Source organism: Mustela lutreola, chromosome 7, assembly GCF_030435805.1.
Source record: "Mustela lutreola isolate mMusLut2 chromosome 7, mMusLut2.pri, whole genome shotgun sequence".
NCBI classification, from domain to species: Eukaryota; Metazoa; Chordata; class Mammalia; order Carnivora; family Mustelidae; genus Mustela; species Mustela lutreola.
The window spans coordinates 142,421,024-142,448,306 of record NC_081296.1 but is presented as its reverse complement, the minus strand read 5'-3'; the positions used below and the strand labels follow the sequence as shown (position 1 = coordinate 142,448,306).

General features: G+C 38.3%; 1 protein-coding gene across 2 annotated transcripts in view; it reads left to right on the top strand.

Moving 5' to 3' along the window:
- The window catches only part of BTBD7 (BTB domain containing 7), a 79,731-nt gene that overhangs the window by 18,475 nt on the left and 33,973 nt on the right, over window positions 1-27,283 (top strand). For both annotated transcript variants that reach the window (XM_059182953.1, XM_059182954.1), the window contains exons 2-3: window positions 9,510-9,697; window positions 10,414-11,493. In XM_059182953.1, coding sequence (XP_059038936.1) covers window positions 9,616-9,697; window positions 10,414-11,493 — 1,162 coding nt within the window. In that variant the 5' untranslated portion in view covers window positions 9,510-9,615. The remainder of the gene's footprint in view (window positions 1-9,509; window positions 9,698-10,413; window positions 11,494-27,283) is intronic.

Here is a 27,283-nt window from a genome sequence, read left to right as displayed (position 1 = left end):
ACATTCAGTTGCTTCAAATATATTGTTGGTTTCAGCTCTATTTCTCTCAGCAAATCCTTTATAAACTCAAATCTAGATTCAGATTTTCCTTGCCTTCTCTGAATCATTCAGAACTACTTTTTTATATACCACTAAGCTAACAGTAAAGCTGTCCCTGATTAGAACAGAGATTTTACTCATTCACTCAAATATTGTGCGCTTGGCTCAAAACTGGTCTTCCTGTCAGGAACTCAGAAGTTCTAATGGCACCATTATCTTATAAGACTGTTGATTGGGCAGTTCTGTGATCTGTTGTGGAGGGCCTCATAATCACTTCCACCCTTGGCTTAGAAGCCCTTTTTCCTAGCCGTTGGAGGAAATTCTTCTCACTCCTTTAAGAGCTAACTCAGTTTGGGGGATATAGCTGCTAGGAGAAGGCAGCAAGGCATTGGGTGTAAGGGATGGCTGGTGCCGGGCAGCTCCCACTGTGGTTGCTGTGGATGTCACTGTTCTGGCCCAGGCTGCCCCACAACGATGTCTCAGTTACTACTACCAGAGGTCCAGACAGGGGGAGAAGCAAAAGCCCAGAGCTGAGAGTCAGGCTTCCAAACGTTTTCAGTCCTGTATTCCCATTTTTCCATTCAGGAGGCTCTTACTCTGAGGTTTTTAGGTCTGGACGGAACATGTTGAATGGGAGTTCTGAGGTGAAGGATGCAGAGTAAGATGCTTATTCACATCTACACTACAGCCACCTGCGTCCTTTACCCGCCTCTTTCCAGGAATTGACCTCAGCTTAAAATGTCTAGAGACTGAGTATTTCAGAACACCTCAGCATCTCTAAGGCGTGTCTCATGCAGGCCAGGTGAGACCTGGTGCAAGATGAGGCCCCTCATGAAAACCCTTGTGACGGGCTGCTTCTGCTGTCCACTGTCAGTCCATGGTATCTTCTTCAGTTCTTAATGTGAAGTCAGTGCTAGTGTCCTCATTTTAGGGATTGGGAAAGTCAGATCCTTGTTAACACTTCCAGGACTATAGCAAGAATGCTCTAAGAAGTCTAACTTGCGTGGAGTGTCTTCTGCCTTCAGACCGCGTAGTAATCTTTTAAAACAAATGTAAATGTGCTTCCCTCCTCCTCTTTTATGCTTTGTTCCAGTAGTTCCCCCACTGTGTTCTGAATAAAGGCTCAACACTTCAGTGTGGAATTTGAGGCATTTTGGTCGAACTCCTACCCAGACACTTAAACATATGTACTTCTTGGGCTTTAGACACGTTATTTTTCAATGGTCATGATAATAGTTAACATTTATTCACTCGACTGTCGTGTCTGCTTTGTGTTCTGTGGTGCTGTGGTGGATGGTAAGAAATGTAAGGCAGCCGAGTGCATACCCTTGGGAAGGACACAGTTCAGTGGAGATGTCATTGTATGCTACAGTAGTAGCAGATGGTAGAGGTGCGGGGCTGTGAGAACTGTGAATGGGACGCTCACTGGGACTGGAGTTACTCCCATTTATTTACCCCTTTTTTTCCTACTTTGAACCACCTTTCCTTTTCTGCTTGATGCACTCCCATTAATTCTTGAAGGTCTAGCTGTAAACTAGGAAGCCAAAATAGTAGCCTTTCTTTTAATTTCATGAGAAGTCCTCCTATTCAGTGTGTAATCACTGCTGTATTCCCAGGACCTATCAAAGTGCCTTCACATAGCAGGTGCTCAGAATTGGATGGGTGGATGGATGGTTGATCAGGCGTAAACAAGTGTTGTCCTGCCATCAAGGAACACGTGGTCTAGCTATAAATATTCAGAAAGGCACTTTTGCTCTGATTTCATAAGCTACCCTTTCAGTTAAGTCATTTTTTGCCTTATGAGAGAGAGCCTTTTCAGCGCCAAAAGTAACACTGTCAGGTGTGTACTCACTTCCCAGTTCTGGAATGGAACTATATTTGTCTGCTCTGGAAATTTTTCCTTCAAACATTTAGGGGGGAAAAAATTGCAAAGAAAACATCATTCATAGATATGAGAGCCTGAATGCCAAGCCTGGTTCTGCAACTTAAACCAGCTCTGTGACATTGAGTAGCTGACTAAGCTGTCCATGCCTCATTTTCCTAACGTTTCAGTCTTTTCTTGTGCAAAATGGGAATAATAATAGACCTGTACCTCACATGGTTGAGAAATTTAAAGAATCAACTCATGTACACTGCTTAAGACTGGCTGGCTGATAGTGGTCAGTAGTTAGGATAATTATAATCATATTGTACATTTATCTCTTCAGAGATAAATCCTATAATCATACTGTACATTTATATTCTATTGTACAGTATTGTACATAGAATATTTTATATTCTGTTGTACATTCTTTGTACATTTATATTCTATAATCATATTGTACATTTATCTCTTCAGAGATAAATTCAGAGATTTAAATTCTAGCCATAACCCTTACACATCAAATTTAAGCATTTAAATATAAGCCAAAGCAATTTTGATAATTCTGGGATATGAGTGATACAGGCTTGAGGGGTCAGTATACTATTACCTTTCGTATATTTTTGAAATTTTTCATTATATAATTTTAAAATCAGAAATGTGTAAGTTAAGTACAAATAATATTTTTCTAAATATAAAAATTAATTAAGTGTACTAAATTATTTCTGACAAATATTATGCTTTTATGAAATACTGTTTATTTCATTTGACATTGAAATATTTGTATATATTTTATTAGTAACTGATACAATGAGACATTCCTGAAATGGAAAGATTTTGCCAGTCTAAATTTTTTTCCAATGAGTTCTCTGATGCTTGAAGAGAAATACAATAATAGCTAATCTATTTTACTTTACCTGGAAAAGAAATTTCCTTAGGTAAGTCAGTTTTGAACCTTAGCCATAAAGCTTCAAAAGTATATGTTTTTTATGACAATAATTTTTTGATGGCAATGTTTATAAGTCTTTTTTTATTGTAATAGAATACATATAATGTGTAATGCATGTATGTATAAAATTTACCATCCTGACCATTTTTTAACTGTGTTCAGTGGTATCACATACATTCCTATTGTAGAACCACCACCACCATCGGCCTCTGGAATTCTTTCCTCTTCCCCACCTGAATCTCTCTACCCAGTAAACACTGACTGCCCATACTCTCCCTCCTCCCAGCCCCTGACAAGTATCGTTCTACTTTTTCTCTGTAATTTTGACTACTCTGAGTGCCTCATGTAAAGGGCATCCACCATCCAATATCTGTCTTTCTATAGCCGACTTATTTCACTTAGCATAATGTCTTCAAGGTTCCTGTGTTGAAGCGTATATCAGAATTTCCTTCTTTTTAAATTTAAGGCTGAATAGTATTCCATTGTATGTATATACCACACTTTGCTTATTTATCTGCCAAATAATATTCCATGATCTATATATACCACATTTTGCTTATTCATCCATTTGTTGATGAACTTTTGGGTTGCTTCCACATTTTTAGCTGCTGGGAATAATGCTACTGTGAACATCAGAGTACATGTCTTGAAACCTTGCTTTCAGTTCTTTTGGGTATATAGCCAGAAGTGAAACTGCTGGAACATACAGTAAATCTGATTTTAATTTTTGAGGAACCTCCATACTGTTTTCCACAGTGGCATTTTCATAACATACCACTTTATATTCCTACCAAGAATACACAGAAGTTCCAGTTTCTCCATCCTTGCCAATACTTTTCTGTTCTATTGATCATTGCCATCCTAATAGGAGTGAGGTGGTACCTCATTGTGGTTCTGATTTGCATTTCCCTGACGATGTGTTTTCATGTGCTTATTTGGCGATCCATATATCTTCTTTGGAGAAATGTCTATGTAAGACCTTTTCCCATCTTTTAATCTGTTTGGTTTTTTGGGTTGTTGAGTTGTAGGAATTCTCTACGTCTTCTGGATAATAATCTTCTATCAGTGTATAATATGTAAATATTTTCTCCCATTCCATGAGGTTATAATTCAGTTTCAAAAACAAGGTCGACCAAAGGAAAGTCGAAGGCCCTTTCTAGCTCCCATCACTCTGGCTTCTCTGCCTTAATAAATATGTTTACTGGAACATAGTTTTGCCTTAAGCTGCTGCTATAAACACTGTTGTTCTTTGCCATTGGAACGAGTGGGGTTTGTGGTTCCAGGTGGAGGTCATCTGCCTCTGTAATAGATGGTCCCCGAGGACACATATAATAAAGCTGGTTGGTGGCTTTCTGAACTCCCAGTCTGGTCTCACCCTTTTGAAGAGATCTTCAGATAGTAAGGGTCACTGCTGATTATGCTTCTGACTTAACTGTTCACAGTTGCCTTTTGGGTTTTGTGGTTTCTTTTCTATCCAAGGATAGAATTGGAAGATTTACAAAGTAATCCTGGCTCTTTCACTTAATATCTCTGAGACCTTGGACAAGGTATTAACCTTTAAGACTCATTAGTAAAAAAGTTACTGAAAGAATTACATGGGTTAATACATGTAATGTTGTAAGAACAGAGTCTAGAACATAGTAAAACCTCAGTAAATGTGGCTTGTTATGTTGGGTAAAACGTACTTGGGGAATGAGGTGGACATAAGTCTTAAACTATTCTAACTTGAGTTTTCAGAGGCTTTTTTTTTTTCCCCTTTATTAAACTTTGTCTTATTTCTAGCTCTGGAAGTGTGAGATTTGGGTATGGGGTAGCCATTCATTCCACTTGGCCCCACTAGACCCGGGCTATATATGTTGTGGCATCTCATCTAGTTTGTACCCCTTTTCACTCAAGCATTCTGGTGTGATCGTACATTATATGGTCACCTTAGATTTGACAAAAATGAAGGATTACCATAGTTTTGCATTTCTCTTCCCTTATAAATTGTTTTTCATATTCACATGTGCCACACCTTCCTATCCTCCTATCCTTCTATAATCATAGCTAATAATCAGACTAAGGAGAAAACATGTTTAAAACCCAAAATCTAATTGCCTTTTTTCCCCTCTATACACTAACATTTAATATAGAAATAACCCCCTTCTCCATCCACATTCCAAACCAATAAGTCATACAACTTCAGTGAATTCGAACAACATTCAGTGAGACATTAAATAAATGATACAGGTACCCTGTATCAGCTTTTTTATTTTATAGATGCCAAAATCCACACATCCCAGTTTCAGAGATTCATAGAAGTTAAATGTGACTTATCCTGTACAAGTGGTACACTAGGTCACTTGATGCCCATTGTTCTCTCTACTGTGTAAAGCAGTAAAAAGTGTTTTTATGGCAAAGGTCAAGATTTTCCGAAGTGTGTCATACAAGCACATTCCTTTAATGTTCTGTGGGACAAAGGCGCTCCCTTAGAACATTGCTGAATACTTCCTCCTGGAGGTTCACAATGCACCTTAGCACTTTAAAGATGCTAAAACATTCTGAAGTAAAGAGACCTGTCGGTTTTTGTTTAATCCTGAATTTTCCAAACTTTGGGAAAACACCTTGGAAATGCTGGTCAGGGTTTTTTGGAAGGCAGAGAGGTTGATTTTTTTCTAAAAATAATCTCGTGGGATTGTTAATTCTGTTACCTTCAGTATCATTTTTCCCCTTCAGTTGGGTCTGCTGCAATCACTGAAGCTTGTTTTAAGCCAGTTAGATCATTTGATTGAGATAGGTCATATTGACTGTTAACAGAGAGCGCTCTTCCAGAATGATGATTCTAGAAAAAAGATTTATCAGTTTTCTAGGGCCATTTGCATCCTCTGGGCCCTCTCTTTTCCTTTCCTTTCCTTTCCTTTCCTGTCATGTAATCCAAAAATTGGATTTCATCCTGTTTTATGTAGGAGACAGACAAAACTTGCCTAGAATGAAAACATTCTTGAGAGTTTTAACTCTGACTTATTCTCATTTCCAGCATCTAAAGGCAGTGGGCTGGATTAAGAACTAAATAACATAATACTGTGTTCCATATAGCATAGGGTTTTGGTTACTTAATAAATAAAATTATTCCTTGAGAATTTTGAGAAATAGGGTTTTAGTACTATAACTGCACAGTCAGGATTACCCCCAGGATTTGAAACTGGGGACATAAGGTGGACTTAAGGGTTATATCCTATCCTGAAAAATCTCTCCCACTAAGTCTTTCCAAGACCTATGTTTATTTTAGTATTGGAGCTCCAGTAGGAAATACGAATGTTGCCCAGATCAGTTCATCTTGAAGAGGATTCCCATTGACTAGCAATAACCAGGAAGAGACTCTATCCCTAAGTCCCAAAGACATTTTATTTCAAGTCACCTCTCCAGGGTGAGACCCCAGCTGTCCCTATGGTGCTAATTACAGTGGTACTTGTCCAAGCATCTTTATATCAGCCTGTGACTTCCCTAATGCTTGCTAGGTGGTCTTGTTCTCCAGCGGGACTGATGTTTTGTAACCTTTGAATGTTTGCTTTAGAATATCTAATTACGCTCACCATAAAACTGAGCTTTTTAAAAAAAGAAGAAAGGAAAAAGAAAAAAAGTCATTTTTGACATGGTTTAAATTTCAGACAGACCTGGGTGACAGTGTTTTGTGTCCCTATAAATCTTGCAGAATTCTCAGATGAAAATAATTCTTGGGGCACCTGGGTGGCACCAAAGCCTCTGCCTTTGGCTCAGGTCATGGTCTCAGGGACCTGGGATCGAGCCCCACATCGGGCTCTCTGCTCAGCAGGAAGCCTGCTTCTCCCTCTCCCTCTGCCTGCCTGCCTCTCTGCCTACTTATGATCTCTGTCTGTCAAATAAATAAAATCTTTGAAAAAGAAAAAAAAATTCTTCCATGTGTATGTGCATACTTCATTACAGTGTGACAGAGTTAGAGTAGGAACTCTGTCCACTTTACTTTGGACACTGATTTTTCTTCATCTCGAAACATGGCACCATTCTTGTTTCAGCAATATACTCAGCCATGTTAGTGAGTTTGCTCTGCAGTCTTTAAAAATTAAAAAGCAAACAGGGGCACCTGGTTTGCTCAGTCGGTAAAGTGTTCTGTTCTTGATTTCGGCTCAGATCATGGTCTCAGGGTCATGAGATTAAGCCCCAGTCAGGCTCCACGCTCAGTGAGGAGTCTTGGAAATTCTCTCTCTCCTCCCCCTGCTTGTGCACACACATATACACACACACACTCTCTCTCTCTCTGTCTCTCAAAATAAATAATAGCAAACAGAAATGAAGCAATATGTAACTTCAAGAATGAGTAAAGAAGGAAGTGAGAAGAGACGTGCCATAAGAGGGACATCTTACCAGCACTTTTTACCATCCATTACTTCCAGATTCAAAGCTCATCTTTTTAATCTTTTTTCTCTCATTTTGATAAAGGCTTTTGTTTTTCATAATGCTTTTATTCTGCATTCTGAACATATTCCAAATTTGAAAAAGAATTCTCTGTGCTGTTTTTGTGTTTTAACTACAAATCTTCAGTGAGAAAAGGATTTGACCTATGAATGAGGCCACAAACTTGGCTTCCAGGACTCTGGTTTTTTCTTTTCTTTTCTTTTTAAGGTTTTATTTATGTATTTGACACCTTGAGAGAGAGAGAGAGCGCGCACACACACAGAGGCAGGGAGAGCAGCAGCAGAAGAGAGAGAAGCAGGCTTTCCACTGAGCAGGGAGCCCAGTGTGGGACTTGATCTCAGCACCCTGGAATCATGACCTAAGCCAAAGGCAGATGCTTAATGGAGTCACCCAGGTGCCCTGACTCTAGTTTTTTCTAAAGAACCACTAGAAGTACCTGCTGGAACCTTAAATGCTTTTAAGGAGCTATTAAAAATCTTTGAAAAGCTATTTCAAATCCTAGTTTGAAAACTAGGATTTATTAGACCCACTTTATTTTTTCTTTTTAAGATTTTATTAATCTATTAGAGAGAGAGAGTGAGTGAAAGAGAGCATGTGAGCAAGGGGAGTGGGAGAGGGAGAAGCAGACTTCGCACTGAGCAGGGAGCCTAATGTGGGGCTCAATCCCAGGACCCTAAGATCATGACATGAGCTGAAGGCAGCCGCTCAACCAACTGAGCCACCCAGGTGCCCCAGACCAACTGTTTTTTAAGTTTGAACTGAAATTAACACAGGCAGATTTAATTTTCCATTTTATAAGAATTGACAACATTTAATGTTAACTATACTTCAATGAAAAAGGTTTTTTGTAAATTGACCATGTTCAAAATTACCCAAAAAGGCAGCCTTTTCTACATATCTAATATTTAGGAATAGAGAACTGAATTTACTCACATTAAGCATCAAACTTCAAAAAAACTGACTTTGCTGGAAGAAGTAATTTTCTTGACCATTTAATGTTTACAAAATAGTCAGTTATTAAACTCTTTGGCTTTCTTGCTAGGTAGTTCTTAAAGAATGCACTGTCAAATTCCTGTCTACCCATAGCCTTTCTGACTTCAGTAGCAGGCACCCAGAGTAAAAAGTCTAATAACATGCTGTGTTTTCCTTGGTAGGTAGGTGAATTTCAACTAAGAAATTGGCTTGTGTGAGTGAATGATTTGGCATAATATCCAGTGTATAGAAGGTTTCCAAGTCTTGAGCACCATAGGTAGATCATTCTATGCTTAAATTCTCATAAATATGGCGGAAAAGATTGAGGGAAGCAAAGATGCTAACAGTGATTTTCTTAAAGTTGAATTCCTGGGGTTATTCTGACAGTAACAGAGATTAAAATAAATTCCGAGACTCTTGACACAGTTCTGTTTTCTAGCAGATTTTTTGTGATTTTGCATGTGTGTATTTATTATTTGTTAAAATGCTTCATTCTTCTTTACAAGGCTAGATTACCTCCTGGTTGGTTTTGTAACCATTCCAATAATAGATTGTAAATTGTGTTCTCTCTTAAACAATTATCCCTCTTAGGTAAATTTTATATATCCAGATGCTATAACAGATACAGTATTCGTATTAACCCTGTTGTCTGATCTTAAAGTGTCTTCTCTTTGTGTGTATATCTTCTGCTGGCAGCTGTGAGAGTTAGGGTTCCATGGTGTGGAATTTTTTCTGTAATTGTTAACATTACCACTTATGGGTACTGCCCTGTCCATGTTAAGTCATAATATCAGGTACTAGAAAGCAGTATTTTTATTTCAGGGCTTCATGAGGAGGTCTGCCTCTAATACCAACCTCTTTGATGTTTATAAATTGCTTAGAATGTTGGATTATAATGACTAATGGTTGCTTCTAAAGAGTAAGAAAAAAAATTGAAAAATTTTTTAGTCTCTAAATACTTTACCCTGTGATTTGAAATACTCTTTCCAAATTATATATTTAAATTAGTCTGATTTGTTACTTTTCGCTGCCTTAGAAAGTATATAATTGGTACATTTTATGGCTTAAAATTGCAGCTACCACTGATTCATAATTCAAGTTTAACTATTTGTTTACATTTTCTGAAATTTTTACATGTGAATTTGACAGCACATCATTTGCAAATAAAAGCAGTTTTCACTAGCTTGCTTTTTTTAAAGTGTGCAATTTGAGATACATTTGAAAAAATGAATAAAATTATTTTTGTTTCATATCAAGAAATGGATGAAAAGAGGCTGCTGGATCCAGGGTTGAAAGTTCGTAAAGGCCTCTGGGATTACACTCTGAAGAACCAGCAGGTGGAATGCCTGAGTGACTGAAGAAAATGGGTGCTAATGCATCTAACTATCCTCATTCATGTTCCCCGAGGGTAGGGGGAAATTCTCAAGCCCAACAGACTTTTATAGGTAACTGTTTCAGTTTTTCTAATTTCTTTTTTTGTTAATATAAATAGAATTGTATTTTCAGTGGTCTTTCTGGATGAAAGGAGAATTTAACAGTGAAAAAGTTATAGATAATAATTCTGCAACATCCAGCTTTTTACCCGACAAATGTAAATTGGTCTTGTATGATTTTTATCCTGATCAAGGTCCTATAACACCATTGATCTTTTCTCTGGTGTCTTAGCTAGAATTGCCAGTTGCCCTCAAAAACCTGGCAATCTCCATTGGTGTAAAAATTGTGAAATACAAGCTTCTTGCATCCTGGCCCATTTGCTTTCCCCAGTGCAAAGCAGCCTTGGTGTAATTAGGAAGAAGAAAAAATCACAATTATATACAAGTAGTATTCTTAATTTACAAATCTGCTTTACTCTCATTTCCTAAAAATCCTTAATTAAAATCTGTGATATCTGGTTTTTGAAAGCCAAAGAACCAAAAGCATTTTGTCAAGTAAAAAATAATCTGCTGTTAGTCTCTATTCCTTATTTAATATAGAAGTAAATTATTTGAACTTTTTAATAACTAATAACTTTATTTATAGAAACAGAAGTCAGTTTTATTTGAATGATTCAGGAATGTCTGTTGGTAAAAATTTTTAGCATAAAGTATGTGTTAAAGTGAACATTGAAAATGAATGTTAGGAACAAAGAAACAAATTTTCATTTGTTTGATTTCCTTCTTAGGGACATCATCCTATTCTCAGCAAGGCTATGGTTGTGAATCAAAATTATATAGCCTTGACCATGGCCATGAGAAACCACAAGACAAAAAAAAGAGAACCTCTGGCCTTGCCACCCTCAAAAAGAAGTTTATTAAGCGTCGAAAATCTAATAGGTCTGCCGATCACGCCAAGCAGATGCGAGAACTCCTCTCTGGGTGGGATGTTAGAGATGTTAATGCTTTAGTGGAGGAATATGAGGGAACTTCAGCCTTAAAGGAGCTTTCTCTACAAGCCAGTTTGGCTAGACCAGAAGCTCGGACATTGCAGAAAGATATGGCCGATCTTTATGAGTACAAGTATTGTACCGACGTAGACTTAATATTTCAAGAAACTTGTTTTCCTGTTCATCGTGCCATTTTGGCGGCAAGGTGTCCGTTTTTTAAAACACTGCTTTCTTCCTCACCGGAGTATGGGGCAGAGATCATTATGGACATCAATACAGCTGGTATAGACATGCCCATGTTTTCTGCTTTGCTACACTACCTTTATACAGGAGAGTTTGGAATGGAGGACTCAAGGTTTCAAAATGTTGATATCCTCGTTCAGCTTAGTGAAGAATTTGGAACACCGAATTCCCTTGATGTAGATATGCGTGGACTTTTTGATTACATGTGTTATTATGATGTCGTCCTTAGTTTTTCTTCAGACTCTGAACTGGTTGAAGCTTTTGGTGGAAATCAGAACTGTTTAGATGAAGAGCTCAAAGCTCACAAGGCTATTATTTCAGCACGGTCCCCATTTTTTCGGAATTTATTACAAAGAAGGATACGGACTGGTGAAGAAATCACAGATCGAACTTTGCGGACTCCCACAAGAATTATATTAGATGAGTCCATTATACCAAAAAAATATGCGAAAGTGATATTACACTGTATGTATACTGATGTGGTGGACCTCTCCGTTTTGCACTGTAGCCCCACAGTGGGGAGTCTCAGTGAGGTTCAGGCTCTCGTCGCAGGAAAGCCAAACATGACCAGGGCAGAAGAAGCCATGGAACTTTACCACATAGCACTGTTCTTGGAATTTAACATGCTTGCACAAGGTATGAAATTCTGGTTTTTAATTTTGATTTCTAGAATTATATATTTGTCTTCCTGTGAAAACACAGCCAATATGTTCCATGATTTCACTGTTTGGGATGTGTGTGGGTCGGTTATTTTCTATAGTTAAGGAATCTGAGGAAGAATTGAGGGTCAGTATTAATGTGGGTATTCATTTAGTACTAAAACCAAGCATTCAAAACTAGTGACTAAGAGCAATAGATGAGATGTGAGGCTCTTAATTCCCTAATGTAAGATGATAGGTGTAGGAATATACAACTACCACCTGCACCCTATCTGTGCCCAAGCTTTGAACTAGCCTTGTTTCCCAGATTTCATGGTTAGTCTTGATCTAGGACTCCTGAGATAACTTAAGAGTCACATTTTTATACTCAGTAACTTATTGATGTTTGAATGTTTAGAAAAAGAATGAAACTTCATTCCAAAAATGAAAATAGTCACATTTAGATACAAGTTTATTTGAATCAAAGAATTAGAGTTTCTGATTTAAATTTTTAAATATTCTGTATCTTCTTTTCAAACTCAACTCCTACATCTAGCAACAGCCTACATTGTGTAAGGCACAGTCAGCGCTAGACTCGTGAGCCTTCTTCATTTAATCTAAACTAAAACTTTTAGGTAGGGAAAGCACATTTTTTGGGTTATAGGCAAATGAATACATGAAGGTAACTTTAAAAGAATTATATATTTATTGGTAAACATTAGAATCTTAACATTTCAGAGGTGGAAAGAGACCTTCCACACGGAACAAAGGGAATCTGTGGTCTTGAAGAATGCATTCTTTGCTTTTGGTAGCCATATGTTTTAAAACAAAAAAAAACAAGCTATATGACATGAAATTACTTGAGAAATTTAGCTAATGAGTATTTGCTAAAAGGACATTAGAAGTTGCCAGTCAGAAGACAATGTTAATGGCTGGGGCAAAAGACAGGAATTTAATGAACTAAGAAATAATGAAAACTACACACATTGTTCTAACTTGAAAATAAAAATGTGTGTTGTATGGCGTAGTCAACAAATTAATAGGACTTTGAGAAATAAAAGCTTCAGCTAAATAACAGTAAGAAATGAATTACATGAGAGGAATTATACAGAAGAAGGCACTGATAAACCTGAGTGAAAAAAAGTTGAGATTTCTGTTACATAAAGTTTCTTTTAAAAATCGTATTTTACCATTATTTTTTTAGTGATAATACTAATTTAGTTTTGTTACCACAACTTAAATGTTGTTAAAATGTTTTTACCTGTTTAAAACAAGAATCATTACATTAATAATAATAGGTGGGTGCCTGAGTGGCTCAATGGGTTAAGCGTCTGCCTTCAGCGCAGGGTCCTGGGATTGAGCCCCGCGTAGGGCTCTCCTCAGCAGGGAGCCTACTTCCTCCTCTCTCTCTGCCTGCTCTCTCTCCCTGCTTGTGATTTCTGTCTGTCAAATGAATAAATAAAATCTTTTAAAAAAATAAAAATAATAATAGGCTATTTTGATGTCAGACTGTAGGAAAATAACATTATCAAAAATAACCTAGCAGCATTGGGGCTCCTGGATGGCTCAGTGGGTAGAACCTCTGCCTTTGACTCAGGTCATGATCTCAGGGTCCTGGGATTGAGCCATGAATTGGGCTCTCTGCTCGGTGGGGAGCCTGCTCCGCCCCCCACCCCCCGCCACTGCCTGCCTCTCTGCCTACTTGTGATCTCTCTCTCTCTGTCAAATAAATAAATAAAATCCTAAAAAAAAAATAATAATAATAACCTAGAGCTTGACCTACCACTATTCTATTAAACCAAATTTGTCAGAAAATTCCTCTACAGAAAAATTTGAAGGTTGTGACATTGCTCAAAAGGTGTAACAACCTCTGTTTCTCAAATTGGTTTTGTTTTTTGACATGTTTAAATAGTAAGAAACCAAAGTGTATTATATATACTCTGCTGCGTTTTTGTTTTGTTTTTTTTTTTAAGATTTTATTTATTTACTTGAGAGAGAGAGTGAGAGAGAGAGCACAAGTGGCAGAGGGAGGAGCAGGCTCCCCACTGATCAGGGAGCCCAATGTGGGGCTCAGTCCTGGGACACTAGGATCATCACTCCGGCTGAAGACCCTTAACCAACTGAGCCACCCAGCCGCCCCACTTTGCTGTTTTTAAAAAATGGGAAAACATCCCCTAATACAGTTCTTTGGGGATTTGTTGTTTTAAGTTTTGAGTGAAAAGTAAAATTGTGGGGCGCCTGGGTAGCTCAGTGGGCTAAAGCCTCTGCCTTCAGCTCAGATCATGATCCCAGGATACTGGGATCGAGCCCCACATTGGGCTCTCTGCTCAGCAGAGAGCTTGCTTTCCCACTCTCTCTCTGCCTGCCTCTCTGCCTGCTTCTGATCTCTGTCTTCCAAATAAATAAATAAAATCTAAAAAAAAAAAAAAAGAAAAGAAAAGTAAAATTGTGAGGCAGCTCTCTTGGCTCTTAGGTAATACTTAGTCTAGAGTTCTTTTTATGTTAAGTGAGTTTAAATATTTTTTTATCATTTAGCTAGAAATTGTTTTTTAATGTATTTAAAGATCTAAAATTATACTCCTTGTATTGCCTTAGTCTTGGTTACTGTAATATATGTATATATATATATATATATATATATTCCCTTAAACCTGGGTGTACATGGCTCTCTGTTTCCTTTCAGTATTCAGAATACAGAGTTTAGCTTATTTGGTGTTTTGATTTTTGCACTCCATGTAGGCCTTATTTTTCCCCTATGCCTATGATACTGTTCATTTTAGTGTTTATAGCAGACCATGCCTTCAGCATAATTTTTACCCCATTTTTGTGGGAAGGAGAATATTTGGTCACTGAGAGAGGAATTATATACCATGAAGTTTAAGAGCTCAAGCTCTGGGGCACCTGGGTGGCTCAGTGGTTTAAGCCTCTGCCTTCGGCTCAGGTCATGATCTCAGGGCCCTGGGATCATGCCCCACATCGGGCTCTCTGCTCAGGGGGAGCCTGCTTCCCCTCTCTCTCTCTGCCTGCCTCTCTGCCTACTTGTGATCTCTCTCTGTCTATCAAATAAATAAATAAAAATCTTAAAAAAAAAAAAAAAGAGCTCAAGCTCTGGAACCAGACAAACTGGATTTGAATCCTTCACTACCATGTTTTAATGTGTTTGACCTCAGAGCAAGTCACCTTTCTAAGCTTCTATTTTCTCATTTATAAAATAAGAATAGTAACCCTGTAAAGCAGGATTATGAGAGTTAAAGGAAATAATGTAAGTTAGGTGCTCTGACTGGCACCTGATACATAATTAGCATTCCATAAATATTAGCCGTTAAATGATAATCATCAGAACATATTTCATTCACTACCACATTGTTTTCTAAAACTAACTTTTAATAAATAAAAAAAATTTTTTTTTAAAGGAGGGGTGGGACAACTGGGTGGCTCAGTTGGTTAATTGTCTGCCTTCGACCCAGGTCATAATCCCAGGGTCCGGGGATTGAGTCCCTTGTTCAAAAAGGAGCCTGCTTTTCCTTCTGCCCGCCGCTCTGCTTGTGTGCTCGTTCGCTCGCTCTCTCTGACAAGTAAATAAAATCTTTAGGGGCACCCGGGTGGCTCAGATGGTTAAGCCTCTGCTTTCAGCTCAGGTCATGATCCCAGAGTCCTGGGATCAAGTCCCGCGTCACGCTCCTTGCCCAGCAGGGAACCTGCTTCTCCCTCTCCCTCTGCTGCTCCCCCTGCTTTTGTGTGCTATCTCTCTTTCTCTGTGTCAAATAAAATCTTTTTAAAAAATAAATATTTAAAAATATAAAACTTTTATGTTCAAAAAATAATTTTATAACTATTGATTAAACTTAATACTAAGCATATTTTGCAGATTTTTACTTGGCTATTACTGAATTTAAAATTTTCTTATAATTTTATCACTTGTAAGATGGTACATCTTGTCAGACTATTCGTAAATATCTGGTTATTTGTCATAATACAATTGGTTTTTCTCAGCTGGGGTTCTACAAGCAGATCAAGCCTGTAATACTCTGAGGCATCTATTGTGTGTAATGAATTAGCAGCTCTTTGTTACATCCAGCATGGTAATAGTATATATCATTTTGGAGAGAATTAAGAAAATAGTCACCAAAAGCATCTGTGTTCTATGATAGATGAGGGCTTAACTTTAAGGAACATTGTGAGACTAGCCTGTTGGGCAGCTTGACGGTAGGACCTTATTCTTAGAATTAATGACTGTTACGTTTTATTCCTAATTAGATTTAACTTCAAAAGTTAAAGCCAGTTTTAAAAAGAAATAAAATCTGTCAAGGGAGGCTGGGACCTTGAGACTAAATGTGTCCTTCAAGATGGAGAGGTGATTTAACAGTTTCAAGAGCATCATAAAAAGAGGCGGTATAGGCAGACAGCCAGAATGGTCTGGATAAAAGTGCACATTCCTGGCCTACACTGAGAATGCATTTTATTCAGACAAGTAGGCAGTCACTATTAGGGAGGTCAGTTAATAGGTAATGGGGCCTCAACTTACTGGCCTGGCATTTTAGGATAAGCTTTAATTTCAGTTGATTTCCTTTATAACAGATTAAACATTAGTTTATTTCTGGCTCCTCCAAAGCCCTAATGGCATAATGAAGGAATAAAACAAATATAAGGACATAGATACCCGAGAAGAAAACAACAGTGGAGAAAGGATACTGAAATTTTTGGAAGCTAGAAAGCAAACAAGGACTGATCACTGACTTAACGGAGGAGAGGTCTGTAATAGAGACTGTAAAGGGGGCGACTCAGGATAACAGAGGCAGTTCACAAGGGGTACTTGGTACTCTGGGAAGAAGGGATAAGTGCGGCCACTGAAAAAGGAGATTTGATTTTAAGTCTGAAAACTGAATGAATCAACCTCCCCAACCCCCAACCGTGGAATTCACCTTTATAGATGGTATCAGAAAGGAATGGGGTTTTGTTTTACTCCGTATAGTGAGCTGGTTTTCTGAGTACCCTCTATTAAACATCCATATTCTCTTTTGATATTTGCTACCTTTTTTTAAGTTCTCTAGTATATTTGGGTCAGTACTTTCTCCGTTTTGTTTCAGGGGTCTTGCATCAGTATCACTTGTGCCTCTTGGCAAATCCTAACCTGCCCCTTCAGTTCCCTTCTCTACCCTCCCCCCACCCAACCAAACACAAGGAACCTCGAGCTTTATTTTCTAAAGAAATCAAACTAGAAAGATTTCACATCTGGAAATAGCTACGAAAAGAGTGGGTGGAGATGTGGGGTAAAGCACCAAGGTTGAAATCTGAATTTATGTCAAAGCCTACAAAGTAAATGACAAAAATCACTCCCATTCCCCTGCTCTAGTCCATGCCAGGCAGATACAAGATGAAAAATCTAGAAATGGTGAACAGCCCAAGAGCATATAGACTGATGGAGACTGATGTCGTGGAGTTCCGTGATGAAGTTATGCTCAGGAGTTAACATGGTGAAAAAACCAGTTTGTCTTCCAGTTTTTCTAGAAGACTATGGTCAGCAGTCCTGCTTTTGCAGCAGAGCTTCCACATAGCAGTTCAGTGTTGCATTCATAAATACAAAAACCCGTCTGAGGCTCACTGGACATTTGGAGAAAGCTTCCAAATTAAGACAGAGGACAGAACAAAAAGAACAAAGTATCAGAAGAAACTAGAAGAAAACTTCAACAGAAGCAAAATGCCTGGGCGCCTGGGTGGCTCAGTGGGTTAAGCCTCTGCCTTTGACTCAGGTCATGATCTCAGGGTTCTGGAATCAAACCCTGCATCCCGCTCTCTACTCAGCAGGGAACCTGCTTCCCCCGCCCCGCCACCGCCTGCCTCTCTGCCTACTTGTGCTCTCTCTATCAAATAAGTGAATAAAATCTTAAAAAAAAAAAAAAAAAATTGAAGCAAAATGCGCTTATGTAAGAGAGTGCTTTGTTGAATCAATGAGACATAAATAGGATACTATAAGAGTACAGACAGGAACTCTTGGAAATAAGGTAGCAGAAATGAAAAATAATTTAATAGAAGGATTGAAAGGTGAAATTGAAGAAACCTTTAAAAACGAATAACTGAGAGATGGGCAACAGTGGAGACAAATAAGAAAACTTATAGTATTGGTCTAGAAGGTATAACAGTTTAACAAGTGGTGGTTTTAGAAACATACCAGAGAAAATGGAAGAGAAGCCAATATCTGAGGAGTAATATAAGAAATACTGCTAAAGGAATTTCTGTATTAAAAAGTCTTATCCTAGGGTGCTTAGGTGGCTTGGTTGGTTAAGCGTCCGACTCTTGATCTCAGCTTGGGTCTTGATTTGGGGTTGTGAGTTCCAGCCTTGGGCATGGAACATACTTTAAAAAAAAAAAAAGTTTTATCCATTTCTGTAGGGAACTCTAGGGAAGAAGAAAAGATTCTAAAATGTTGCAGAGAGGAAAAAATTCAGTTCCATACAAAGAAACAGGACTCTGAATTGTATTGAGCTTTTCAGTAGCAGCAGCCGAATGCTGTAATACAGTGGCACAGTGCCTTTGAAAAAGCTGGTGAAAATTATTTTCAACACAAAATTCTATATTTAGCCAAGCTGTCAATCAAGTGTAATGCTAGATAAAGCCATTATTTTTCAGTCTTGCCTCAAAGAACTGATCTCTCCTGCACCCTTACTGAGGAAGTTACTAAGGATGTGTTCCACTAAATGAAGTGAACCAAGAATGAAGAAGTGTGGGATCCGGGAAACGGCGTCAAACACAGGAAATAAAAAAGGGAAATCCTAAGTCCCGCCCATGTAGTAGGTCTAGCAGGCTTCACATCTAGACTGGACCAGGAACATTAAATGACAAGGGACGTTGAAAGAGATTTCATGGGTCTTTTGGTGCTTTTATGAAAAATTAACAGTAGATTTATAGAAAATGAAGGGAGTGAAAAAAGAAGAAAAAAATAGCTCCAAGAAAAATTTTAAATTACTTATGGAAGAAAATATATGCCACTTGGCTCACAGTAAGCAGTATTTAAATATGAATACTGACTATTGATTTAATAAAAATTATAATACAGACAGGTAAATGCCAGAAGAAACAACTAAAGAATTGAGAGGCATTGCCTTGGGAGCAGGACTGGGAAGAGGAAAGACATAGGGCAGGGGGTTTTGTCTTTAGAATAAAGTTTTTTTTTAATCAATTATTTTTATTAACATATAATAATGTATTATTTGCCCCAGGGGTACAGGTCTGTGAGTGGTCAGGCTTGCACATTTCACAGGACTCACCATAGCACATACCCTCCCCAATGTCCATAACCCAACTACCCTCTCCATAAACCCCCTCCCCCCAGCAACCCTCAGTTTGTTTTGTGACATTAAGTGTCTTTCATGGTTTGTCTCCCTCCTGATCCCATCTTGTTACATTTTTTTCCTCCCTAGAATAAGCTTTTTATTACTATGAGCCACAAGACTTTTTAGATCATCAGCATATGCTGCTTTGATTACAAAATTAGATTTTTAGTACAATAAAGATATGATATCAATGCTCAGAAGAACCAGAAAGACTTAGGATGGGCCTTAATCCTAAAGAACTGAGGATTTTTCATATCTATCAATAATGTTAACTAGTGGGGCACCTGGGTGGCTTAGTCGGTTAAGTGGCTGCCTTTGGCTTAGATCATGATCCCTGCTTTGCAGGGAGTCTGCTTCTCCCTCTCCCTCTGTCTACTGCTCCCTTTGCTTGTGCTCTCTCAATCTCTGTCAAATAAATAAATCTTTTTAAAAAAAAAATGTTAACTAGTAAAATCATGCTTATCATTTTAGGTTGCAAAGGGCTTTTACTTTCTCTCATTTGGTCTCCCTGACAACCTGTGACTATGGTGGGGCTCAGAGATGAATAACAAGCCTTCTCTTGAGATTGTGAATGATAAGGTTGTGACTCATACCAGCTCTTCTGATCCCAAGCCCTGAAGTGTGTGCATGGTAAGAGAGGGGAGCAGTATGAGAACCACTATTGAGGGATGAAGGTGGGAGGCCACTGTGGCCTAGTTGTAAGAACAGAATAGCAGACTAGTTATCAAAGCATCAGCCGCCAGGAGTCTCAGCGATGAGCCTGATATATGCTGAACCACTTGGGCAGGAGTAAGTCAGGGAAATGTGGGCCCAGCAAAGACATTTAAAAGCTTTAGGGGCAGACACCTGGGTAGGTGACAACAGACTTTGCTTCAGAGCCCTTAGCCAGAGGATAGAGGGCTTTGTTCTGAGTAGGCCATTCTTTCCTGAATCTGTGAGTATTCCTGTATCAGTTATTTGACTTTTTGGCTGCCAGCATTATGACCTTCTTCCTAGTTTAGAAATTCCTCACAGGTCTCGGTGGAGGGCAGGACCCCCCCCCCCCCCAGTGTAAAAACCTAAAAGGTCAAATACTTGTTTTCTCAGCCTTCTCAGTGGTTAATGGTTAAACACATGGCCTGGGCTCTTTTTCTATTGGAAGCTGATAGCCCAGAAAAGCAAGGACTTTAGAGAATTCTTTATAAAAGCAGGGTGAGAGCAGCAACGTCTCATGGAAAAGGAGAGAGAAGTCAGTGGCAGTGATGCCACTGATGTCCACTGCCACTGATGGCATCCACCATCTGTACACAGCAGGAGGTGTGGTGGCCAGGGGCCCAGAGCAGCCTGTGGTACCCACTAGGCTCTTTCCCTAATATAGTCCTCAGTCTACGGCCTTCCTCTGCTCTCATTTGTTTTCTGAATCTGGTCTTCAACTTTCTGAGCCACTGTGGGCTAACAATATAGCCTTTCACATAAATCCCTTTTCTGTTAAGCCAGCTCGAGTTGTTTTCTGTGGTTACAGCTTGGAAACCTGGTGGTAACAGTACCTATAGTAAAAAGACCAGTGTGTAAAATTCTAAAGTAGATGACTAGATTAGAAGAACCTCAAAAGAAGGATCAGGTGTTTGGTCATTGACTTTCATGATGATTTTAGCATACACTACACTGTGTAAACACCTCTGAAAATGTGAGTACTATGGTGAGAATATATATTGAGTTCTAATTTTTTTTTTTAAGATTTTATTTATTTATTCGACAGATCACAAGCAGGCAGAGAGGAAGGGAAGCAGATCACAAGCAGGCAGACAGGCAGGGAAGCAGGCTCCCCACTGAGCAGAGAGCCCAACGTGGGGCTCGATCCCAGGACCCTGGGACCATGACCTGAGCCGAAGGCAGAGGCTCCAACGCACTGAGCCACCCAGGTGCCCCGAGTTCTAATTTTTTGAGTAAAAATCTACTCTTTAGGAGAACTGTAGGTTTTCTCATGAATTTTAACAACTGTGGGCCTATCATAAAGAATTTACATTTCCTTGTTATAAATACTGTTGACCTCAGAATGAAATAGCTCAGAATTAGCACCGATATCTATGTATATATTCCAGTTCAGGGCATTTTACAGTAGAACACTTTAAACCATAGATTTTATTTTTTCATCTTGATTAAAAATGTATTTTTTTACTCTATGGAATATGAAAATTAAAATGTTAGTTCCAAACTGGACTCTGTAATGTATTTTTAGTCATAATGCATGTGATTATATTTTATTGAATTAAAAATCTAACAGAGAAACAACTGAAAGCAATGACCTAATTTTTTCCTTTGCAACTTGGTCGGATTTCTAGAGTGTGTGACTTGAAACAAATACAAAGTAGTAGAGACTAACTGTCCCGACTCACTAAGCCCTTCCTCCCTCTTCCCATCCTCTCCATTGTCTCTGTGTTGACATTCTTCTTCTGTCTCGGTTCAGTTGAACTGGCAGTTTATTATGCTTCTGTCTGTAATTGTTTCCTCTTAGCAATTTAGTCTGAATATACTTCCTAGAGAATAATGGAGCTAAGTTAAAGACCATTATCCACAGACCAGAGTAGAAAATGTAGATTTCAGTTAACTATACAACATAGATGAAGAGTTAATCTCAGTTCAGGAATGGAGGTTCAGACAACTCTCAAATTATACATCTCTAATCATAATGACACTTAGCACTTAAGAAATTCTTTACTCAAGGGTGCCTGGGTGGCTCAGTGAGTTAAAGCCTCTGCCTTCAGCTCAGTCATGATATCAGGGTCCTGGGATCGAGTCCCGCATCGGGCTCTCTGCTGAGCCAGAAGCCTGCTTCCCCCTACCCTCTGTCTGCCTACTTGTAATCTCTGTCAAATAAATAAATAAAATCTTTAAAAAAAAAAATCTTTACTCAAAATTTATGAGTAGAGCTCTAAGTTGTAACATTTTATTACATTTTTATTTTAGAACTTAAACCATTTTTCATATACGCTACAAACCCTCCACCTCTGAGCCTCTGCTCACATTTTTCTGTGGTCTTAGAAGATCTTTGCCTCTGACCACTCAGTGTCCTACCATACTTTCAAAGACCAAATTCACATGCTACTTTTCTTTTGTTTTGTCTTAGGTATTCTAAATTAAAAGTATTCTCTACTTCTGCAAATTTCTAAAACACTTTTACTTTTCTTTTAGGTTCTTTCATCCAGTTTATTCTGGAATTACCTATGTACCTCTCTCATTTCCTCTATCATTTAGTGTATTATATACTCCCTAAAGACAAGGTCAGATCTTCATCATCTTAATCACCCAAAGAACCCAGTACTTTGCTCTTAGTAGACTCTCAGTTACATTTTTTAAATTTTTTATTTAAATTCAGTTTAATTAACATATACTGAATTGTTAGTTTCAGAGGTAGAATTCAGTGAGTTACATGTTTTGAGTTATCTTTAATGTCTATGAAAACTGAGTAACTTTTTCTTTTTAAAGGGGGGTGTATGAAATAAACATTTAACCATAGAAGTTGCAAATAAAATTAAGATGCTTAATCTCAATCTAGGAGATAAATATGAAGCATTAGTTTTAAAAATAAGTTTAGAGATGGTCTAAATGGTGTATAATTCCATACCATTAAACTCAGTGTTAAGTTAAATTTCAAATAAAGTCTCTTCAACTCTTTCTTTTGTTGCCCATTGATATGTAATAGGATATCAGTTGAATTTAACATATTCTTGGAAGCCAGTCAAGTTGTTAATCTTTTGAAGCCATAAAGTTTAATCTGAGGACAATTAGAAGCCTTTCTCAACAATAAGCAAAATCTTTTCTCTGTCATACTAAAATCCCAAGAATGCTACAGTTGAGAGAAGTGAAGAAAACAGGAAGACTTGCTTGTTTTGGTTTGTTTTGTTATTCTTCCCAAAACAAATTATGTGTTTATTATTGTCATGATCTGAGAGATTTAATTAGAACTTTGCAGACATTAATATAATCAGACAAAAGGTGAAATAGTATAGTCAGGTCATTATGGATATGAACACAGAACTTTGGGGCGCCTGGGTGGCTCAGTGGGTTAAGCTTCTGCCTTTGGCTCAGGTCATAATCTCAGGATCCTGGGATGGAGCCCCCACATGAGGCTCTCTGCTTAGTGGGGAGGCTGCTCCCCACCTCCACCTGCCTCTCTGCCTACTTGTGATATCTGTCCATCAAATAAATAAATAAAATCTTTAAAAAAACCTGTGAGCAACAGGGACAAGAAAGAGCTGAGCTTTTATTATTTAAAGAGTATACTGAACTCTAACCACCATAACGATAGCAAAAGCATCTGCAGTGATGTTGCCAAATGCAAGGTATTCTGAAGTAGAGAGAGACTTGATTTCCAGTTAGCATTTTTTGAACACCATTGCAATGCAAGATGCAATACCAGGGAGAAGAGAATAAGAAGGAACCATGTTTAAATGTCACTATGTACCTTTGCTTCATGATGGGCACACCACATAGGTCTTCTCATTACATCTTCACAACAGCCCTGTAGAGCTTGGAGATTTGCTTAGGTTCATAGATAAGTAATGGTACCCAAATTTAATGGTATTTTATAAATAAATACAAAGTCTGGGGTCAGATCTGTGCTCCAGTCCTGTCTCTGCCTCATACTTACCATATAAATTCTTCCTGGGTTCTTCAAATGAACTTGTTCCTTTCCCTTCACAGAAGTGTGGGCACCAAGCAGTATGCCCTGCTTGCATTTGGAAGGGCCTTAACAGATGTTTTTAAAACTGAATTACAGGGGTGCCTAGATGGCTCAGTGGGTTAAAGCCTCTGCATTCGGCTTAGGTCATGATCCCAGGGTCCTGCATTGGGCTCTCTGCTCAGCAGGGAGCCTGCTTCCTCTTCTCTCTCTCTCTCTCTCTCTGCCTGCCTCTCTGCCTACTTGTGATCTCTATCTGTCAAATAAATAAATAAAATCTTAAAAAAAAAAAAAAAGAGCAGTGCTGAATTTTGAGACTGATTCACCAAAATACTTTTAGAAGATACGTAGGCATCACATTGGTTCTCTAAACCTATTGCTCTCTCAGCTCGTATGTAATTATAAGAGGTTCAGAAAAGTTTCTAAGCTAAACTGTGACTAAATAGTCTCTTTGTTATTCTAATACATCATCTTAACTTCCAGATTGATTTTTTTTTGTCCATAAGTGTAAGCAGTAAAAATATTAAGTATCTAAAGTCTTCATTGGTATGAGCCCCACTTCTAAACTACATATTGATGTCAAATTTGTAGATATTAATACTAAGTTAAATAGAAGTGGATGGATACAGTGTTGTAAATCTTACCATCATCATAGCTCTATAAACCTGAGAGAATGGCAGCTGCCTGAGTTCTCTGCAAATAAAGGTGAAGATGGGACATTATGGAAGGGAAGGAAGAAAATAACCCGTCGATTCAGATAGCCCTTGGTATAGAATTAGCACTAGGACTCCTATACTGTATTCATTTAGCACCTACTATATGCCAGACCCTGAGATTGAAGTAATAAGTGAAAGCATCTAGTTCTAAGTACCAATAGGCAGTTACGGTGTAAGTGTCCTAGTAGAGCAAAGGACTGGATGGTAGGGGAGCAGACAGGGAGAGGAGGAGCCCCAGACCTCAATATAGGAATTAGGGAATGGAGACAGTATCAGGAGCTTCCCAGAGAAGCCGAGACCTGGAGATTGGAAATACAGCTTAGGCAGAAGGAACACAGGTAGACGAACCCAGAGATAAATAAGAAACAGGTACTTGGGATTAGGGTAGAGGTTGCAGAGATAAGAGATGTATGGTGAGAAATGAGGCTCCAGGGACCAGCAGGGCTGTGCAGTACACAACTTTATGTCCTTTTTATATGTGGAGACATTAGGCTTTATCCTGAGCACTGCCTGTAGATAACATGAGAAATGTTCCAGAGATAGTGGGGCTTTTTTTTTAAATACATACATCCTTTAAGCAAATACAATCTATAAGTTACTCATCAAAAACTGCTAATTCTTGTTTGAAGTTTCTTATATTTATTCATTTATTTAGTCGAATTTTTGAGCACCTGCTTTTTGCCAGGCACTATTGCTAAGCTCTTAACTCACATCATCTATGGTAAGTATTCTCTCCATTTCATGGGTAAACTGACACTTGAAAATACTGTTACCTGGGGTGGTAAAGCCGGTATTTGAATCCTGGTCTTTCTAACTGCAAAGCTATGTTTTCCCATTACAGGGGAAAAGGGATGGGAAAAAATTATCTGTGAGGTACATTGTTTTGAAGGGAGACATGATCATTTTAAGAGATAACCAGTAAATAGGGACGCCTGGGTGGCTCAGTTGGTTGGACGACTGCCTTTGGCTCAGGTCATGATCCCGGAATCCTGGGATCGAGTCCCGCATCAGGCTCCCAGCTCCATGGATAGTCTGCTTCTCCCTCTGACCTTCTCCTCGCTCATGCTCTCTCTCACTGTCTCTCTCTCAAGTAAATAAATAAAATCTTTAAAAAAAAAGAGAGAGATAACCAGTAAATATCAAAAGTTCTGAAAATCATAACATGGCTCTACCCCCAAACCTTGGGGTTTTTCTTATAATAGAATTAAGGATACTAACTTAACTGATATGTCACAGTGGGGAAAAGGCTTAAGGATAGTAAACAAAGTATAGATGTAAATGGGTATTTTTTGTTTTTTGTTAAAGGTATGTGAACCTCTGAGTTTTTCACATACTGAGACTACTAGAATTATGGTTTTATTTTGTTTCAGATTTTATTTATTTTAGAGAAAGAGAATGTGCAAGCAGTGGAGGGGAGAGGGACAAGTAGACTCTGCGCTCAGGGCAGAGCCAGACATGGGGTTTGATCTCAGGACCCTGGGAGCATGACCTGGGTCAAAATCAAGAGTCGGATACTTAACCAACTGAGCACCCCTAGAATTTTTTTTATTTAACATTTTAATAAGTGACATGTGAGTGGAAAGTACACAGTACGTTTGGGTTGTCAGCATTTCTGTTCTCTTTATAACCTTTGACTTGCTCTGCTCCCTTGAGCCTCTGCTTTCCTGCTACCCTCTTCCACTCCCCACAGACTGTGTGCTTGCTTCTGAATTAGAATACACCAGTATAATGGTGTATGAAGAAATTTAATTATAGTAAGAGGTAGATTTTGAAGATTAGGGAACATTTTCAGATGAGGAAATGGACAAAATTTCACACATCACACAATTAAAGGGAATTGGGGTTGGGTCTCTGGTCAGTCTGACTCTAATAGTATATCTTGCATCTCTCTTCTAGTCAGATGCCCACACATAAGAATACGTGTTCAATTTCAAGTTCTCCAGAATTTGATACCCTGCCTGCTAGTATAGCAGAGGCTTATATAGGGTCTCTGTGTTTAGAGACTGACATCCGTGTGAATGCTTTTCCCTTTCATCATGCTGTTTTCACTTACACCAAAAAACACTAAAGCCTAAATATTAAAAATGCTGTATCAAACATTAATTTATGAAGTAAACAGTAAAGCAATATAAATATATTCAAATAAGTATCTTCAGAGTGCTTAGTCTTGTCTTTTTCCTTTAATGTCATAGAGAAGTCTTTAATCTCTTGTAATAATTATGTGCTTTAGCCACCTCCTTTAGTACCAAGTTACTGCAGTAACTTCTTTCCTATCTTCCTCTCTGTCCTTTCTTTTCACATAGCTTTCACATGGCAAAAGTTATTAGAATAAAGGATACAAGCAGGCAGGGTACATTTTCACACACAAGCAGCATGAATCTCAGAGATTGCCTCTTTCCCATCAGAGGGGAGTAATGTTCTGAAAGCAGAGAACCTTCTCATTTCCTTTCTAATATTTGCTTGGATTCTGTGGTCAGTGATTGATTTTTATATTGGCACTGAGGGAAGGAACTGCTGGCAACTTCCATAGCGTGATGGTTTTTGTTTGTTTTTTATTTGATTTTTTTTTTTTTTTGAATAGCTAATATATTCAGAAGGAACAGAATTCAAAAGGTACAAAGAGTCTCAGCAAAGAGTCTCCTGCTCTCCCAACTTTTTGGCCCCCACCAGTCAGTTCTCCTTCACAGATGCATCCAGTGTTACCAGCTTCTTGTAAATCCATCCAGATAGACAATCCAGAGATAGTCTAAGTATGTAACTTTTAAAATATATGAAAGGAAACCTAAAAATATATTTGGAATAGATCTATGATATTATTAATGCTCTCTGGCATTTAGTTATTGCGAGGAACTTGTAAGGGTCCCCCTATTAAAAGGGACAGAAACTGGAAAGATATCCTTCCGTGTGGATAAATATGTTGCACTTTAAGACTCTATATTATGTATGGAGGATAGTTTTAATATCTACCCAGTAGAAATAACCAAATTCTGAACATTAGCCCAAAAGATATGAGAAATAGAACCCAGAAAAACTCACCTTACTTTTCCTCTTTTTTTTTGCAGTGAAAATAGATTTTAATAT